The 19374-nt window shown below is 51.5% G+C and overlaps 7 protein-coding genes and 1 non-coding gene; 5 read left to right on the top strand and 3 right to left on the bottom strand.

Annotated features, from left to right (window-relative positions):
• Nucleotides 1–6500: 6500 nt before the first annotated feature.
• On the bottom strand, nt 6501–7446 carry RCC_08691 (uncharacterized protein; the record flags this gene model as incomplete). XM_023773939.1 has 2 exons in its annotated part: nt 6501–7302; nt 7355–7446. 2 exons carry the CDS (start codon nt 7444–7446, stop codon nt 6501–6503), a joined length of 894 nt encoding a protein of 297 aa, XP_023629707.1.
• Nucleotides 7447–7848: 402 nt separating this feature from the next.
• On the top strand, nt 7849–8816 carry RCC_08692 (uncharacterized protein; the record flags this gene model as incomplete). XM_023773940.1 has 2 exons in its annotated part: nt 7849–8083; nt 8137–8816. 2 exons carry the CDS (start codon nt 7849–7851, stop codon nt 8814–8816), a joined length of 915 nt encoding a protein of 304 aa, XP_023629708.1.
• A 456-nt stretch (nt 8817–9272) lies between these two features.
• Nucleotides 9273–9881, top strand: RCC_08693 (uncharacterized protein; the record flags this gene model as incomplete). The annotated part of the gene is made up of 1 exon (XM_023773941.1): nt 9273–9881. The coding sequence occupies one exon, from the start codon at nt 9273–9275 to the stop codon at nt 9879–9881; it is 609 nt and encodes a 202-aa protein (XP_023629709.1).
• A 2926-nt stretch (nt 9882–12807) lies between these two features.
• Nucleotides 12808–14022, top strand: RCC_08694 (uncharacterized protein; the record flags this gene model as incomplete). Its single annotated transcript, XM_023773942.1, has 1 exon — nt 12808–14022. One exon carries the CDS (start codon nt 12808–12810, stop codon nt 14020–14022), a length of 1215 nt encoding a protein of 404 aa, XP_023629710.1.
• Nucleotides 14023–14857: 835 nt separating this feature from the next.
• On the bottom strand, nt 14858–14997 carry tRNA. One transcript has 2 exons: nt 14960–14997; nt 14858–14893 (listed from the first exon to the last, which is right to left on the bottom strand). It is a non-coding gene; the product is annotated as a tRNA-Ile (tRNA).
• A 1692-nt stretch (nt 14998–16689) lies between these two features.
• Nucleotides 16690–17019, bottom strand: RCC_08695 (uncharacterized protein; the record flags this gene model as incomplete). The annotated part of the gene is made up of 1 exon (XM_023773943.1): nt 16690–17019. One exon carries the CDS (start codon nt 17017–17019, stop codon nt 16690–16692), a length of 330 nt encoding a protein of 109 aa, XP_023629711.1.
• Nucleotides 17020–17316: 297 nt separating this feature from the next.
• RCC_08696 (uncharacterized protein) lies at nt 17317–17863 on the top strand (the record flags this gene model as incomplete). XM_023773944.1 has 2 exons in its annotated part: nt 17317–17394; nt 17447–17863. 2 exons carry the CDS (start codon nt 17317–17319, stop codon nt 17861–17863), a joined length of 495 nt encoding a protein of 164 aa, XP_023629712.1.
• Nucleotides 17864–18676: 813 nt separating this feature from the next.
• Nucleotides 18677–18979, top strand: RCC_08697 (uncharacterized protein; the record flags this gene model as incomplete). The annotated part of the gene is made up of 1 exon (XM_023773945.1): nt 18677–18979. The coding sequence occupies one exon, from the start codon at nt 18677–18679 to the stop codon at nt 18977–18979; it is 303 nt and encodes a 100-aa protein (XP_023629713.1).
• Between the last annotated feature and the right edge of the window lie 395 nt (nt 18980–19374).

The following is a 19374-nucleotide window of genomic DNA, read 5'->3' on the forward strand; positions in this document are numbered from 1 at the left end:
TGGCCGCGTGCTTCGGGCATTACGCGTCATGCTGGATGACAAGTACCAGGTAGGGGAGGGAGGTCAGCAAGAAAAAGAGGCGGAGGATCTGCTGCACGTGTGTTGTGTCCCGGATGTTGGCAGAGTGTGGGTGTGGTACGAGGTGGGTGAGATGGTTGGAGGGGAAGAGCCGTTTCATCGTTCTCCTTTCCTCGCTATTTTCGGATTTCGGCTCTCCAACGGCTGTTCGAGATGGTGAGGGGGTCTGAGAAGAACAACCAATTGCTGCAATGTTCATTACAAGCAAGCACACTGGAGTGAGAGTCGATGGGTAGAACTACGCTGAATGTCAAACATCGTTGTTCTTGATGGAAAGGTGCAACAATCATTCACCGGACCTGTGCCCGGCTAGCTCCCGAAACGGGACAGCMGCTAAATGCCCTGCATGCCAAGTCGGCTGGCCAACTTCTCCTCTTCCCCAGCATATTCCAGCCTTGCACTTCATCGATCTCAGCCAACAAAATATCTGTTGGGGTGGAAATTGCTACTTAGGTAGCCACCATCCATCGGCGTTCTGGTCTTTGCAACATTTGGTTGACGCCATTCGCCGTGCTTCATCGGGAATCCCATCGATGGTCTCAAAAGTACGACCTGCTGGACGCCGAAGACACGAATCCGGGGACAATCAGCACCGAATCTCGCATGGAGAATGTGACAAAGGGACCGAAGTCCACCGGCCACAATGGCGTTCCAGTCAGCTTGTCATTGTCATTCAAGGACGGTACAGGTTGTCAGTTGCCTTGACACAAACGCCGACTCGACAGGGCTGTAAGCACCCCAGAAAAAAAAAAGCATACGACGACTTGGATGTCATGTGGGATCGTGGTGCCTGTCTACGGACGAGTCGATCTATCGGATAGGGTGCCAAGGGGGAAGTGCCCCGCGATCAGCTTGCATGATGCTGTGTAACATTGGGCTAGCGAAATGCTCGGCAACGCCTGGGCTTCGATGTTCTGACTTGTCAATGCTTTATGAGGGAGAAGCTTGGTGACTCAAGTCCGAGATGGTACTCTCAAGACTCCTCAACGGTGTAGAAACCCCAACATCGGCCACATAGGGAACATCCTCCAGAGCTCATCAACGAGGAGGAATTCATCTTCAGAAGCACAGGAACGAAAGGCTGACAAGAAACCGGCATCGTTGTCGCCGGTACGCAACTTCGAAAGCGCCAAAGACTGCACTGACATAGTGACTGGCAGTCAGTTTCCAATGATGTGTCTGCCATGCGATCCATACATTGATCTTCTTCGGCTGTCAAAACGGACAACCTTGGCGGTCAGATTCAGCTTGCGCAGCTCTGCCACGTCAAGGTAGGGTTCTGACACATCCATCTGCCGTCAGCCTGATGTTGTGGCCCTCGAGACCGGAATGTCTGCTCAGAGGACATGTCATGACGCCGGTCCTCTCGTCGCCGTTAAACTTGGAAAACAACAATTTACTCATCATTGGAAGCAGGACAATAGATGACTACTGCTTCTATTGTTCAACACAGGTCATCAAGCTGCCTCCATACACAGTAACCCCAAGACAACCACATTTGCCTAGTGGCGATACTCGTTAGTCGTGAGATTTGCACTCTCTACGATATAACCCTGAGAGGTCCAACTCAAAGATCACGCTCCATTGGCTTTATATCATTGGAATGTCACCATCTCTGGCTTGAGTATATGCTTGAGACATCCGCCAATCTGCCCCTTGACTCTTTGCAAAACTACACACAGTATTGAGCTCTTTGGAATCCAGGAATCGGTTCCCCTTCGACGCTTTGTTCGGTAACCGGACTCTTCTGCGACGTCGTAGATCGATCCCGGAGCCGATGGGATGCAATGATCTGGCGCAAGGCTGCCTGCTCCTCCTGACTGTCGACTCGTCGATATTACGAAGTGTTCAAAAAAGAGTAGGCGAGGTAACAGCCCCTGTTTCGTCAAGAGCTCGTCGTTCTAGAATGGTGTCCGGCAATCTCGGTTCAAATTGCCTATTGCCGACTCCACGACCAACATTCTTTCCATGTCACCTTATTTGTTCAAGATCATTCAGCAGGCCAAGTGAATCTCCGCATATTGCGTTCTGGCTCTGGCAGCATTGGCATTTAGTTGCCCTGACAGCGTACTCCTTGCTAAAAGTTGGTTGTATGAACAGGTAGACGGTGGTCAAACACGGGATCCCCAACTATAACAACTTCAATATACTATCAAGTAAACTATGGCTGATTTAATGAGCCATTGGCAGTTTCATCGTATAGTTGCTTATACTTCGACATGGATGGTTTAATCTTTGAGACAGGCATATCTACTTCCATGCAGACGCTTCTTTTTTTCCCCAGTTCTGCGATTCCTTCAGTATGTAAGTACATAGTAAGATCGAACCTAGGTAGATATCTGCCTACCCAAGCGTACCTACCCTATATCTTGCCCATGTGTGAGTTCCCCGAGAAGCAAGCAAATATCGTGGAGAGGACGAACCGGAAGAAGTCGCACCGTAGAGTTAGGTCAGAGGTTAGGATTCAACATGCCGCTGTTCAATATCACACTCTTGTCAACGTGCCACGTTTGCACGCTCCTACGACATGCCAGAAGCAGAGTCATTCGATCATGCAAGCATGCTTTCCGAACATGAAAGCACACCGATCTTTTAGCCAGCAAAGACGTCTGGAGAAGCGCACGTTAGATAGAAGGCTGGCTGTCATGAAGAGCGGAGAAGATGAATGAGCCCGGAGATGTTGGTCTTCTGACCTACGATTGGCGTCCGAGAGAGAGAGATAGAGTCGAAGAGATTAGCGATCAACTGCTTGCTGCTTCCAATCCTTCGCGAAAGACTGCTATTTACACAGTTAATCAGTAATTGCGACGACGGGTTCCAACTCACATACGCACAGCACCCCTCACATTTCTTGAGCAGAGTCGTAGAGGCCTGTAGAACAACGATCGAGGGCGCTACGCCGCCGAACCGCATCAATTCTCAAAGAGATCGAGGRCGAGGTGCCTTTCTCGGTTGAAATTGTTCCTTTATCCTCGTAATTCTCCAGCAGCCATGTCTCAGCCAGTAGTACGTAATCCCGATCGTCGCTCGTATAATCCACAACTCCGCTTACAGCCTTCTCTGCTGGTGGAAAGTGCATTTCCTTGGTGATGACCGTTGCGGCGTCCAGCTATGCAAGAATCTGAGCCTCTTCAATCTAGGTTCCATCGTCGTGGCACCTAATAGTAAGAGCTCCGCCCGGGTCCTGTAATTACAAGATCGAGTGGTGGATTGCCGACGCGGCGACGCCTGGAGAAAGATGAAGGGCAGGAAGGACTGTGGCGATCTCACCACGGCGCACGGAGACATCGCCCTGATTCCGATCGGCTGGCGTGCTCGGCACATGCTGCCAGGTTGGGAGRGTCGTTTGCTGAGAGAAAGAATTAGAAAAACAGCCCCTTCGAACCCCATGCTCAAAACGGGGAATTACTCCAGGGCTGCTGCCAGACCATGCAAAGCGAGACTCAGGGCTCTGAGGGCTGTGGATAGCCGCTACTATGCACGGACGAGAGGCYACCAACATTGCCACGGCGACACTGGAACGTGGCCCCATGTAGGGGTGACATGAAAGTAGACTCTCCTGGCGCGCTTCCTCCTGCTCCTAGTCTCGCGCAGTGATTTTCACGAAACGCCTGACAATGCTGGCAATGTGACCAGCGCAAAGTGCCGCCTCATCACCACAACAGAGCGCGTGGAGCTGTTTCCCATGTCGGGCCTCAGTATCCCAGTCGCCGTGATCTCTGCGATAAAGTGGCCTGTAAGCTGTGCATAGCATTGACATGGCCTTCACTTACTTGCCAATCGATTCACCAGATTAGCAGGGTATGCGCAGGACTGGACAGAGGGGCAACATACGATCTCGCAAGGGTCCCGGGCCCTGGGAAGTCCTCAAGTCGTGGATTCACTACGTGCTCGTCGATTTTCCGAACAGATTCCTTGCTTGTTTGCTCCTTGGATGTACACGTGGAAGTAATTCGTTCTGTTGGCCTATCTCGGCTTGCATGTTCTTTTATTCGCATACCCAGTCTGTGTAATCATGGTAGACGGGAGGCTGGCACAAGTTGATTTTCGTCCAAGATAGTCCTGCGTAAACACTCGCCACTAGCTCTGTTCCGTCGTCAACAAGTTATCCCAATGCTTCTCTTCTCTTTTCATCACCCGTGTAATCATCCTTGCGGAGCTTCCTGGACGGAGGGTGCAGATAGTCGAACTCCGCGATGCTACATCTGTCGTTTGAGAGTTGGTCTGGCAGAAGAATGTCGCTGTAAGCCACATTCCGGAAAGCAATCGACTTAGTTGTGTTCAAGTCTCCAGGGCTGTCCGTGCTGCTACAATGAATGCCATCATAGAGCTGGGCGTGTGTTGCTCGTCTGGGCCCGAGAAGGGGCATCTGCTAGAGGGCAGGTGAAATCGTGACAGCCGCTCGCCACTGGCCAATGGCTCGTTGCGGAAGTAGAAAAATGTCTYTGGAGGAAACGTAAATCAAGACGTCTTCGAGCAGCTTATCGACAGCAAGAATCGTGGGAGCTGCGCTTCACCCATGGTAATTCAACAGCGAAGTCTCAGTCTCAGAGTCTGGTCTTGACATAGACGGTTTGATGCAGTGGGTATCGACTTGCTGTATTGCGGCTCGAGAGACTTGATTGCGCTTGTGGAAGCCAGAATGATGTCCAAGGCCGAAAGCTCCACATGAAATGCCACCTCGAGGGATGGAATGGTAACGATAGACGTCCTCTAGCTCGTATACGGGATCGGACATGCGCCAACGTCGGGACATTTCCATCGCTGCGCAGCTGGTGGTGTACATCGGTCGTTTTTGATCAATTTATCTGGAGGATAAACGACAGCACTGTTCTTGGATCTTTGGACGACAGCACAGTGTATCGAAGTAGCATTGACAATTGTGACATTCCCACCATCGGACGCGATGAAATTTTCCGTGCTGATGACCAGACGCATCGACTGCTGTGGTGCTTCGCAAGCAATCGTTCGGTGTGGTTCGACGCGCTACGCTTGTCRATAGGTTGCGATCTGTATACGCGATGTTCGTGTTGAAGCGGCAGTCGGATGGAATCTTGCTTGCTCGAAGCTGCACTGGATCTAGGGTATCCCTAGACACTCGATTACTCGGAGTATTGGCGCCGAGTAACATCGTAGAGCCATGCGTATTAGGAAGCGCCGAGGTCCATGAAAGGCGCTCGTCGAAGCTTGATGGAGGTATCGATGGCAGCCTTCCAGGGATAAACGACGCGCTGAGAGAAGAGTAGCGTTTTGTAACGCAAAGACTGCAGCATCGTATCCGGCAGCTCAGCCAAACGCGGCACTCTCGACGCGGTAATTGGGGGCCCTGTCACGCTGCCAATGGCAGCGGACGCATCGACTTGGCCGGAGGGAGTCGCCGCGCCCTAATTGTCCGCTGAGTTCATCGGTTCTGGAGACGATAACCCGGTCTCATCGTGGTAGGCGGTCTAGTAGTCGAGGAGCTGGTCTCCCATCGGCTCCTAGCACGACGTCCATCAATGGGCTCTTACGAGGAATGGGGTGAGCGTCGTGAGCATCGCGCCAGCCGGTAAACCTTCCAGAATCTTGTGCTGAGGACCTTGTTGCTGGGACTCGAGAATGAGGGAAGCGGCTCCGGTGGCCACAAGAAGACGAGGCATGGACAAAAGCAATTAGTGGCGGGTTTCTGTTCAGTCTCTTGCTGATTGCTGCCGACGGGTCTATCCCAGCGGCCGAACACACGCCAGGCGATGTCTGTTCAATAATACTTGATGAACCTGCGGATGACCAAGTCTATGTCACGTCCGCGTATGTCCATTCCCTGCAGCGAAGCAGCACAAGCGGGGCCCTTTGTTCCATCTCTTAAAGTGCTTTTGTCCGCTACCACTCCAAATATGTTCTCAGTCGTGCCAAAGATGCTTGTATGTTGCTTCGTCCGTTATTCGTCGCGATCAAGTTCAACATGCTGAAGTTGGCGCGTTCAATGTCTTCGCTGCAGCACTTTTCGCTGGCCGGCGAGATTCTCTCGTCGGTGTCGTGCGCGCCCAACCGTCAAGACTGCATGGGCACTCAATCAGACCTTCATGGAACATGCTCTCGATCGGTGAGAAAATGTGGTGCTGTTTAAGAGAAATGCGTGGCGGAGAAGCGTGGGAGTCGTGGGAAGATGTGAAGACCAAGAGGATTAAGTTTATGAGAATGGTCCGCCAGCGACAAGTCTTAACAGACGATTGGAGGCGACAGGCATACAGACAAGACAAAGACAAAAGCATCAGCCGAGTCAAGAGCTTTGAAAACAATTTCATAAGTTCGCCATTTCAAAACTGAAACATGATATCGTTACGCGCCGGTCCCATGTCAATCAGACGTGATATGCCCATAGCAAAGCTTGCCCAATGCCCGTAGCCCGCTCGAATCGTGAATGAAGAAGCAACAGTGTGCAGCTAGAAAAGACGAGTGTAGGGGTAGCTGCCATATCCCCAGCTCCACTCGACATACTCGCCCTCAGCAGCCTCCTCCTTCTTGGGAGTCAAGACCTCTGCCAACACATCCAACACTCCCTCCCACTGGACCGCCATACCCTTAGCTTCCTTGACCATCGAGACCTTTCCCGACTCACTCGAAGCACCCTTCGCCTTTGAAGCCTTTCCCAGCAAGCGTGGAGGATCGTCCAGAAGCTGGAGTGCCTTGGACTTCCAATCACCCTTGACTTCTCCAGTCTTCTTGCCCGGCTTTGAATTCTTTGCGTTGATCTCATCAGCGTCGCGCGGAGCCTTGTAGTCGCTGCTCTTCTTGAGATCGCCCTTGTCCTCCAGACCATCGGCGGCAGGCTTCTCTACCGCTGTCTCGCCGTAAAGGGGGCCATTAATATCGTCAACGGCGAGTTCCTTGCCAGGCTCCACGTTCTTGTTTTTGGACCCATCCGTGGTAGGATCTGCGTCCGCGGCCATCACGCCAAAGGTGTTGGTGACTTGCCAATTCTTGTTGACATTAACGCGCGGGGTGGTGGTGTCGTCTTCAGATCCAGTGCTGTATTCCCGCTCCTTGCTACCCACGCCTTGAATCAAGCCTCGAGTGTCGGTACGACGCCACTGACCCTTGACGAAGCTTCGAGTAATCCAGTCTTCGCTAGCAGTTGGAACGTGACGCGACTTGTATGGCTCGATGGCACGGCCTGCGGAGTCCTGGTCATTGTTGGCAGCGGTGGAGTAAGCGCTGGTCTTCTTCTTAGTAGTCGAGGCATTGCTACGCGCGAGGTCAGTAATCGCATGGAAGAGGTTATGGTCATTCCACATACACGACGTTGGTCCCCATTATGCGGGAGAAGTTGCGCGTGCCCTTAATGGAGRTCGTTAGAGCGCCCTTCTTGATGCGCGCTGCGGTGGCCATGACCACGGGTCGTAGTGTGGAGGATTTCATCCGGTTGATGGTTCACCACTGCAAATAGCTCCCTGTTGAAGAGAGCCGCGTAGTGTATGGCCGGCCAGATGGGCTGTCGTGTTGGGGGCTTGTGTGGAAGGGATATTGTGCGGTTGTGGTACCCTGACGACGTTCTTTGCGAGAATGTTGTTAAAGATGTGTTGGAAGGGAAGTTCATAGTGGAGATAGATGCGGGTACGCGGCAACTTGCAGTGCAATCCATATTCACTCACCAACGATGTTTCAGGGGTCTAGGTAGAAGTTGGCCGGATCCTTCCGCTCGGAGTTCCCGCCCGAAGCGCTAACGCACTGCAAATACAAAACATTCTCTCGCTTTCTCTTCATCTTCTCCGCAACGACAACAACAACAACATGGCGGCCCCCCGCACCACCGCCGCCGTCGCACGCGAGAGCGTGTCGGTCACGACACGAGAAGTCTACGACAACATGCGCCTTGATTTCCAGCTCCTCGAGCGGCGCCAGGCCGCCATCCGCGAGATGGAGGATTCGCTCTCTGAGCGAACGTACGATCTCATCACTGCCGAACAGGCAGTACTGCGGAGAGAAGAGGCGGTGGCTCGCAGAGAGCAGGCTCTTGAATCAGAGCGTAAGGAATCAATAACACAGTGCGAAATCCGTCAACTAACATCACTTTTCTAGCAGAAGAGTTCAGAACGCCTGTCACAAGCTCGCGGAGAAGCACCTTGTCCGACTCTGAGAGATACATTGAAATCTGGCACACCCCAACGACGGGTGAATACACGCCGTCACCCACTTTCAGCGACTCTCCCGGMCCAACACGCGGCCCAAAAATCAAGCTTGAGAGACGCGAAGCCACTGAGATGGAGACACAAGCGCGTGAACAAGCGCTGGCTGATGCCCAGAACGAGCACAATGCCCGTCGGAACGTCGCAAACAGTGGCGCTGTCTTTCGGCCAGCCCCACCGTTCACGAGATCACCAAACAGCTACTCAAGCGTCAAGATCTCATCCGGCAGCCCGTCGCTCAAAGTCATCAACCGCGGCAGCGGAACCTCCAGGGAGAGGAGCAGGGAAGCATCCAGTCGCCAGCGAGCAGATGACAGATCACCCAACTCGTATCCCATCTTCTTGGATCAACCTCTCGGTAGCATCATCGGCCACGCTGATACCCCACCACGTCCTGCAAGATCGCCGAGACCACGATTCGCCTACGTCGAAGACGAGAATTCAGTGCCAACGCCAACCCAGGATTCCTTCAACATAGTGGAGCGTGGACGCTCAATGTCCCAAAGTGGAGCGAGCGCTTCCGCGGGCAGCATCTATGGCGATGCATCTGCACAGTGGGATCACGAGGGCTGATGCATTTTGAGGAGTTCTTTGCAGGCTTCAATGCCATGGCGTGTAATGAGAGACGAGATATGATTGAAGCGTGGATACGACAGCGAGGAGGCATCCTCAGCATGTGGCGAGCGAACGCTGTACCAATGAGGGCCTCACAGGGCTATATGAGTACTTTGTTGATGAGAGGAACTTTGTTGATGAGAAACGATGTTGTCGAGAAAGCAAYGTGGCAAGTATTAGGAGGAAATCTCTAGATTCTGCTTCAAATGCCAAAGACGCTCATCTGAATTTGAATCCCCCATGTGAAGTGACCTGAACATTCGACGTCGGCAACAAAGAGTAAATGGTACTGCTCACTGCCACAAAGTTCTAATCTCTTCGCGTCCTGGATGGTCTCTCCACAAATCCTCACTTCACGTCCCATCTCCATAAAGCTTCGGGCCACGACCACACCAGCCTCAGAACAACCACACGATGAGCACCTCCGGCAACACTCCAGGCTGTGGCCCGCTGGACGCAGAACAACACACCGACAAGCATCCAACTTGCTCCCCGCAGCAACTCCCTCCGCATCGCAGAAGAAGCGCCGACGCCGTCGAGCGCACACCTCCGACGACAAGAATCTACAACGTGCTGTCTTCATCAGAGAAGATCAACGGAACGAGAAAGAAACCTCACCCTTTCCAGCGCCATCGTTTCCAGCTTCAAGATGGCGTGTGGGGCAACGATGGAAAGAAGACAGACCCGAACGCGAGCCTGCAAACCATCACAGAGGGCTTTAGTGGCCTGCGTCTCAACTGCAAGATTGGATTGAAGAACCTGTTCGCTCCTCGCTCGTCGAGCAGATTTGACTGGTACTTCAAGAACCTCGACAGGAAGAGGAAGCGGAGCATTCAGAAGAAACGGCTGCGGCAGATACAAGGTGAACAAGGGGAGGCAAGCCGTGGAGCGGGCCAAGAAGGCGGAGGGCTTGAGCAGCAGAAGGACCAGCGGGATATGGACATGGAGGTTGAGTATGTCGAGGCCGATGATGTGGCCAGCTTGAGTCAAGGGACGGATGTGTCTAGGAGACATTCGAGCTGATTGCTCTACGATCTTCATCTCCCATCGACACACAATTTCACCGCTCAGTAGCTACGTATCGGCCTCAATGTTTAGCTCTCCGCAGGTTATTCATAGAGCAATGCAGTGATGTGGCGTACTCGCAGGCGCAAGACACACAGGGAGATGGAGTCGCAGTTTTCCAAGTGCTTCTGAAATTCGACAAGCCGTCTCTCGTATCGTGTCCTTGCAACATCCTGCCCGATCATCCTTGCGATAAGACAAGCCAACGTTACGTTCAGTGATCCACTAAGCATTAATTGAACAAATGGCAATGTGATAGCGTAACAGACTCCTGAAACCGCGGAAATCTCTTCATCATTTGGATCTGACCCGAATCTCGACCAGATTACGGCAGAAGAAGATTGAGCCACCTACTACAACTGGCCGCACTAGTGCTGCGATTGGATGGAACTTGGAAATTAACGACCAAAGCGGTCCATTCCATCAGCCAGATKTCGGTCATCAATGGACACGATGTCAGCGGACCGGTGCAGCACTGTCATGCTTCCGATGGTCCGGCACCAAATCGACACCACCCGGGCCACGCCCTGACATAACAGTGACCGTCACACTCCGAAAGTTCACAATTGGGACCGAGCTCAACGTCGAGCGGAGGCCGACTGGCAAATTGGAGGAGACCTACTACTACAGTATAAGTATACAAACGCAGGAAGGCAAGCTGAGTTCTGCTGACCAGACACACAGCCGGTTTCTTCCCCGTTCGTACCTTAGTAAAGCACGGAAGACGTTAAAGAGACTGGCTAGATGTTGCAAGGGCRTGGAAGCAAGTTCTTTGAATGAAGAGCCGAATCGATGGAGAGACACAGGCCCGAGGCTCTCAGCAACATCGGATGCTATTCGGGAACCTAGGCAGGACGAGGTTGAAAAAGCTGCCTGCCTCGAACACAGAAAGAGCTGACCTTGGGGATATCCTGAAGGTGTCGACAGAGTGACTAGAGCTAGCCATTCTACGACATGAAAATACCAGGTGAGAAGGACGCCAGGACGATGCTATTGCCTGCCGGAGAGTAAGATCCCGCTATGGACTATATGTGAAACTAACGAGAGAGACTGCAGGTACGACGATAGATAGTAGTTTCCGAGCAGCATCCAGCTTTCCTGGAGACCAGGAACTGAAGCACCGATTGAAGCGCTGGGAACTCAAGACTGCCTGGACGCACTGGACTCAGACCTTACAAAGAAACATACTACCACCTACACATCACACAAAAAGAACTGCCACCAGATGCTGTCATCTCGGACCGCTCAGCGTCACCAACCTCATTCAGAAATAAAGTCGAATCGATTGCTCGAGGCTCCTCATAGGAGGATCAGCATTCCATGACGATCATGCGATGTCAGTGGTAGCAAAGAACAATCCCACCTCGTACCAGTTGACTGCCTACGTCCAAGAAAGACAGCTCGTTCGTTATGCGCTGTCGATTGAGATACGAGTCATGCTGATCACAGAGATAGTACAAGTGGGATGTGTGTCGCCAGGTTGAAAGACATGCTACTTCTAGACAAGTCTCAGTCAATCTATGATTACCACACACACACAACCAGGAGTCAATGTATCCAGAATCAGAGAATCCATCGGGAACAGCCCAAGACTGACTCATCGATTGAGCACGAACACGACCATGGAGCTATCAAATGATGGCGAAGCTTGGGCTAGGTGGCCAGGTTACATCTGCGAGGGATTGAATTCGCCTACTGGGCTATATTGGCCCAACAATGTGATTTCACATCTGCAAGACACCTGACTCTAGCACCATTCACTCCTCCTATTTTCAGAAGAACAGTGGCTAGATGGCAGAGTACAGGTGAAACATACAGTGCAAGCAGTGCGAAAACGGGTTGACGATGTAGAAGTTATACTTCGTATCTGTCGACGTACAATTAACCAACTATGTTTCGCTAGGAATAGTCTGGCCAACCAGCTCGAAGAATCTAACAAAGAAGGCTACGGATAAACCCATTGACTGTTGAGCATATCGGGAGTGTAACAGTGACAGGCGGAGGACAAGCACACCAAGTGAGCTACTTTGAGCACTAGAAACCTCGGAAACGTATTCGACTTGAGATAAAATGAGGCTTTGACGGCTGCTGAAGGATCCTGACAGCCATAGGAGCGGCGTGTTGCGCCGGATGCAGAGTATCAGCTTCCAACCCACTTGCATCTACAGCTCCCGGTCCTCTTAGGCTGCCAACTTTCAGCGCTCATGCCCCAAGCAGGAGGCACTTCATCGGACCCACTTGACAGGAGGATGGTACGGAAGCTGCGCTGGAGCCTCACCGATCCGGTTAGATAGTAGAGCAAATAATTGAATGATGGCTATCATTGCTAGCTTGGAGCAATGTGATTGCGTCCTTAATAAATCAGCATGAACACTCTTTGATGTCGGCCGAGCAGTTGTCGTTTCCTCTTTCATTAGCAACTATGGTTATGTGTCACTAGGATAGCTGTATTTGTCCACAGCAAGGGCTCCTGTCCTACAAAGCCCACGAGAAACTCTGGAAGAGGAAGCACTGTGTTCCTCTCAAAGATTATACTAGATAACTCTTCTGCTTAGAAGGTATAAAGGGGTTAGACCGCTCATATCTGTATATTCAAACAAACAGGCTACACTATACACGATCTGCATTCCATCACCGAGATTGATAGTAGAGCCACGCTGGGTCGATGCTCGTCTTCAAAGGATGCCCGGGATGTGGAGGACGAACTCATGACGTGGAGATGCGGGACCCTTCATGTGAATCTCTTGGCAAGTGTACCGAGATCATCCCGCGCGCACCCATCCCAATCTCAACCTCGACTTCGTCTACGACTGACTTTGTCAACATCTTGACAACACCCCAAAGATCAAGACCCAACAACACACCACAAAACAACAAAGCGACCATGAAGCCGGAATCTCGCTCCCGTGCCCCTCCTGTCCGGTATCCGGATGATCGGGTTCGCCGCAGCGAAACACCAGCCGCAGCTCGAGGTAGTAAGCCTGTCAACCACAGCGCAATTCAAGAAGCTTCAAAGATCTTGCTGGATATGGTAGAGGACGTGCCAATGGGCGACGACGGGGAGGACAACGAGGATCGGCTGGAGTCTGCAAATGAGAGCCGACGATCCACGCGCTCGTCAAGCATGCTACCTTCAAGACAGTCTCGAGCTTCCTTCAAGAAGACTCCTCGTCGCCGCGCTGCCTCGTCCCGTGGAAAATTACCTCAACCCAGAGAGGCTGCGCGCGTAAGAACACCGACCTCACGCTTAGTCGACGATGCACAAGAGGATACGATTGTAGAAGAGGTCGTAGACGACGCAATCGATCATGGCAGACAGTCATCGGAAAACCCAAACAAGACCTGGAGAGAGTACCAGGAGGAACTCAATGCTGAAAGACGCGAGCTTGAGAGACTTGCAAGGCAACCGATGACCCAACGCAACGTGATGACRGGAAGTTCGACGCGCGCAACCGATCGACCTATCAAGCGCGAGATCACGGATGCTGATAGCGACAGCGGAGACGTCGCTGCTACCGTTGAACAAGGCGACGATACCAGTGCTGCTCCCCCTGGACCGATCAAAACGAGCATTGAAGAAGAAGAGGAGGTCAAACCGGCTCTTGACTCGTTTGCTTCTCCCGACTTAATGGAAGAGGATGTTGGAGCAGATCCAGATCAGCTCCAAGAGATCACCAGAGCGGCATATGCTCCCACAGACTCACATCGCCGCGAACAAGACATGATGGATGAGCTTAACGGCATGAACCTGAACAGACGTCCTCGTTCTGCTAGGAGCGTTGCTCCGCGCGACTTCTCCAGGCGTCGCGCTTCGAAGACTCCGTACTCCTCTCGTTACGAGAGTGGTACAACCACGCGCAGCGGCTACAGAAAGCATCTCTCCACTGCAGTCAATCYCGACTTGGAGGCTGTGGAGRGAACCCTCGAGAGAGAGGATCGATCCAGATACAAGCGAATGCGGCGTTCTGGTGTCAAGGCTTCGTATAGCGAGAACAGTGCGTTCCAGGGGAGCGTGAGGGCAATGACGGCAGAGAAGGAGAGGGCAGAAGCGGAGGTGCAATTGGACGAAGACGAGGAGATGGAGGACGATGGGCAGTGAACACTCTACATAGTCCAGAATTTCTTTATTATGCGTCTTCAAGCGGAATCTGYGCCTTTCGTCCGTCTTTTTTCATGGAGCACCACGATGAATTGGTCCGATAAGATCTTCCAACGCGAACCACTGAGCAATCATGAATGAGCACTACGATGTTGCTAAGCGCTGTCTTCCATGTCGTGGCCGGGGTCAGCCGTCCGCCGTCCAGCACGAGAACATCCGTAATGATCTTGCAGTCACATACAACATCTTTTCTTTTCTCTCCACGCGACTCAGGAATCTTCCTCAACAACACATCGTCAGTTTCGGGAGGTAGCCACGCGATCGAAGAGATACACTCATAGGATATCCCTCACGTTACAAATTCTACGCAACGGTGGGCTTCCATCCCTTCTTCTCTTTCGTGTGTAGAACTTATTAAGAGCCTGTCCGGTCAGCTCGAGACAGAACGCAGAGGGATTTCGACCTGCCTTAAAGCCATTGGTGATGTTCGAGATATATCTGGAAAGGCGGTGCACTGGCTTGCAGCAGGTATGGAAAAGGTATGGAAGCATATATATTGGATAAGAATCATAGACTATGGAACACAACTTGAGGGTCGTAGAGTGCCTCTATGGTATCAAAGAGCGTAGACTGACCGTTCCACTCTGCATCCGACTTAGCGATGCTTATTTGTAAAGCTCCTTTCCGCTCACATGGTTTGCCTTGCTGAGAACTAAGAAATCCTGGAATTCGTGATGTGGAAGACAGCTGGGTCCTTGCGGCACAGAAGCACCCTCGCCATTGCTGTTGAGAAAAATGAAATGTCCACCAAACAAACAAAAAGAAAAAAGAATATTCGCCGGGGTAGGGATTGAACCTACAATCTCCAGGAACCAACAAGTCTCTTCAGCCCGCACCCAATGCCACGAATGACCCAAGATTTGCCCAAGAATGACTATATTAGCCTGACGCTCTCACCAATTGAGCAACCTGACGTTATTGTATTGATGTGATGAGAAGGAGATGGGCGTTGTAAATAGGTGAAGAAATGACAGCGAGGTTTAGCCGGCCTCCAGGTGAGGTGAAAACCTTTTTACTTCACCAAAAATGATTGACAAGGAGAGTAATGCGCTCTCATTGTCAGACAATTCCGCTTACTCTACCAACGGCCTCCACTACCTCGAAAGGCGGCGGGGAAGCGGTCTGCGCACAATTACAGCTCAATCGTCCCCAAGCAGCAATCAACATCGGCATCAACATCGTTTTGATGGGATCACTGATCTGCCTTTCCATGTGTGATACAGCAGATCGGAGCTCACAGCTGATCGGAGCCTACAGAAGGTGGGAAAGCACATTGGAGAAGCCAATCTGGATACGCGCACGAACCCTGACCGGCACGAGGATGTTTGGCCTCAGCTCCGGTTTGATTTGCTCCATCTCCTGAAGAAGCGCCACGAAAGATCYTCCAGCGGGACACGACAGTCGGATTCGCATCGCCGCGAACGTTCAAGAAGGCGATGATCATATGGACGGGCATCGGTGGCTGCCAGGTGTACTGCCAGAGGGTATGGAATACAAGGAGGCCAGGGTGGTGGGTCAGCAACCATCAATGACTGCTGTGCTTTCGCCATTTTGCCAAAAATGTCACAGGACAGCTGTTCTGGATACTGTATTCGGGTCAGGCGACGAAGRTGATCTGGAACGTGGATACAAATCAGCAAGCGTCCGTGCAGCAGTAGGGGGGAACATGGACACAGATATGCGATGTTCTCAATCATCGCTGGTACTGTCGGGCTACCCAGAGCTCGGGGCAGCGGGAAGAGTATCGCTCGATGTCAAGAAGCAGTTCCATGATCTGCAGCTATGGGCGGAACAATGACACACTTGATAACGTACAAGAACTGAGACCTGGAAGTTTGGGTTGTTCGAAGCGTCTTCCAGGAGCCACCCGATGCATCAAAAGCGTGTGCATACACCGACAAGGACCATACAAGCCTCTGCGGTTTCCAGCAATACCCGATGGTCGGTAAATCCGCGTTCTACTACTTGATTTTTCAAGCTAGCCTTCCCATGATACGCATAGCTGGAGCATCCACGACCCCGTGAGTCTCGCTTTGCCCGAAAACATCTGATCATGAAGAAGATCAGGGCAACTCCCGCGAAGAGTTTCAACATTTATAGACATAGAGATGTCGCTGGAGGGAAGCCCTCGCATTTCGCAATTTGGTCGCAAAGTCTGTCGATTTCTCAAGCACATTCATGGATGCCTGCATGACATATCTACCACGCTGGATCTTCGGTGATCTTGGGAGCTTCCAGTTGCTCACAAAGGCCTTGCAGCCTTGCAAAGAAGATCTGGGCTCTTGGCTCTTCGTTGAGATATGGAAAGAGTATTCATCCAAAATGGGCCTTGCAATACCATTAAAGATGTTGTCAGAAGACCTGTACCTTTCAAGACAAGAGGGACGATATCACAAGCTCGCGATGGCCTGCTCAATGCATGGTCGGGAAACAGGCCGCTCCCAAGGATTTGGTTCTGGCATTTTTGAGCTTTCACTGGGACTCGAGTCGAATATTTGAGGGCAACAGACACGCAGACCCAAGGACGCATGGAAGAAATCTCGGCACAATTTAATGAACGAGCTTCTTCCGCGGGACCTTAGCATTTACCTCCTGTCATAAAACATCCTAATCCGCATTATTCTGCACCGTGCACTCTCCAGTCTTGTGGCCATGCTGACGGCAAACAGTACAATTGCCTCTGAACTCATCGATGGTGATACTATCCAAGCGAACGATCTCAGCGCGTAGGAATTCAGCACGGCCGTTGGCTTCGTCGAGCTGGGACTGCAGAGCGCGAATATCATTGTGCAATCCAGTGCGTCTGGTTGCGTCTTGTTCAAATAGGAGGGCTCTGAGGTTTCTGTCGATTCCATCGACATATCCCCGAGCGATCACGAGCTGATCTCTCAACATTGTTTCGAACACTGTTTTGCGGTCCGGAATGTCGTGGTCCATCTTGAATAGTTGAAGAGTCTCTCAGTGATGGTGGGATGAGGAGAGCTGGCATTCTTACGCTTCTTGAGGGAGGTACCTGATTACCCATACCTCATCTCGCAGCAAGCGAGAGACAAGGTGGAGATATGACCAGAACTATCTTTCTTTTGCCAGATCACTCCTGGTAAATAAAGCAAACACAACAAATATACTTTTGTGAAGATATATTCCTCGCTGACGGTCACCTTGTGATCGAGCATCCTTTCTGCACCCGGGATAGAGTTTGGCAACATACATCGCCCAGATTCTACGACTACAATGTCATCGACCAGAGACTTCGTCATGGTGTTCAGCGACAAGAAGATCGAGAAGTTCAAAGCTGCATGGCCAGAGAAGGTATTCATAATCACGTCCGTCATCACCAGCCCAAGCTAACGATGCGCTACAGGATGTCCTGTTCCACGTCGGAAGATATGCAGACGCGCTCATCAAGTTCCACAGGGAGTTCCCGGCAACGGATCCGATTCCTCCTGACAAGCTCGGGACTTGCCATACAGCGAATAATGTATGGCTTGTGGAAGGCGCAGTCGAGGAAGCCCCGGATGGTCATCTCAACCCCAAAGATGGCAACTACGTTAGAGCATACATTGAGAAGATGAACTGGTTTTTGTTCACCATGATTGCTGAGAATGAGCCACCTTCCGACTTTATGTTTACGTTTGAAGACCTGGCAACTTGGGAATGGCAGAATACCACCGACAATGCAACGGGAGAGGAGTTGCATGTACTGTGGGAAGCTTTGATGAACGACTCGCGGGATCATATTAAGGAGCAGAATCCTCAGCCACCACATGGTAGGTCCTGAGAACCCTTCTATCGGCAAGAAAAGGAAGGTGGGCAAGGGATGGATTGCTCACTTTGGTACAAAGGGTAGCAGGGCAAGAAAATTCAGGCTGCCGCAGTAGCTTCCACGTCACGTCTGACGACTGATGGTGGAACGTGTTCTGCTTGTGAAGAGTTGTCGTCGTTCTCATACAGCAGTGCTTTCCAGGATATGCCAATATTGTATTCAGATTTCATTTGAAATAGTTCAATTACTCACCTCTGCAGTTGAGATGCGTTAAAACCTGCAAAGGAGCCCCGGAGACGACACGCGTCATGATTGTGCGTTGGTCGACTGCTGCTGTTTCTACCGCCCGCCTTGTTTGTTCGGTTTGCTGCTGTGGCAAGCAGATCTTCATCTTTGCTAGATGAACATAGTCCTGCTCCGGGATTAAGCGCTGTGGAAATGTACGAGAAGAACTGAGGCTTCTTTTCAATCAATGTACATGATGTCTCTTTGTCCGTCGTGTTTGCTCACATGTTGCCACTTATATAGATACTATCAAAGATGTCCAGTCTCCATTCTGATACCACTACGTCCTACCGCGATGTCTAAGCACAATCTACGACGAGAGTTCGACCCAGATTCATTAGATAAATTGGTCCGAAACTGGCCAGACAAGGCGAGAAAAACCATTCTCTCATCCAGAATATGTACTGATACCTTGATCAGGATGTTAACCCTATCCTCGCGAGACATCAAGCAGCTCTGGCAAAGTTCCATCGAGAATTTCCATCACAGGATCCGGTCCCGTCCGGATGGGCTGGAAGAGGTAGTGGAGCCATTAAAACCTGGATGGTCAACGGTGCCGTCAAGGAAGACTGTTTCGCCGTGAAGGATGCGAAAGATGGCAATTACTACCGTGCCATGGTAGAGAAATGGAATTGGCTTCTCTTCCTGGAAGCCGGAGGTCTGGACGACGGCAATACCTTTGAGAAGTTCTCGGCTCGGGAGTGGAAGAACGATATGGATGGTATCCATCCTGATGACGTTGAAGTGCTCTGGGAGTCTCTCATGGACGATCTGGCCGACTGGATCAAGCAGGGAGAGCCACATAAAGTGGTCAGACCTTCGGAGGAGAGCCCGAGAGGGAACTGAGCCAAGTTGTATCGTTGCGGCCAAGCATCGTTTCGAATGTTCGGGAAAGAGATTCAGATGCTTCTTTCGAGTAAAATGGAGAGGTTGGTTCGTCCAATTGGGCTGCATGTCCACTGGCTAGAACCTGGTATTCTTGCGTGTTGTACAAACAGACTCAGTCACTGGAGATCTTGAGACTCGAGATGAGATGTCTCAGCATCTTGTTCGTATCAAACATCCGTGGCCAAGTTGTCCGGCATGGCACTTCTAGCAAGATGAGTATGATGAAGCAGGTTGGAGGAACGACCGTGTCGCCCTGTCCTCAGCCCGTCTTCTCAGTCAGCAGTAGGTGTATGAGCAATGCGAATACACGCCGGCTTGTGCCATCATCTCTATACGAGTCTCTTTGGGCATGT

This window comes from Ramularia collo-cygni, assembly GCF_900074925.1.
Source record: "Ramularia collo-cygni strain URUG2 genome assembly, contig: RCC_scaffold15, whole genome shotgun sequence".
Lineage (NCBI taxonomy): Eukaryota > Fungi > Ascomycota > Dothideomycetes > Mycosphaerellales > Mycosphaerellaceae > Ramularia > Ramularia collo-cygni.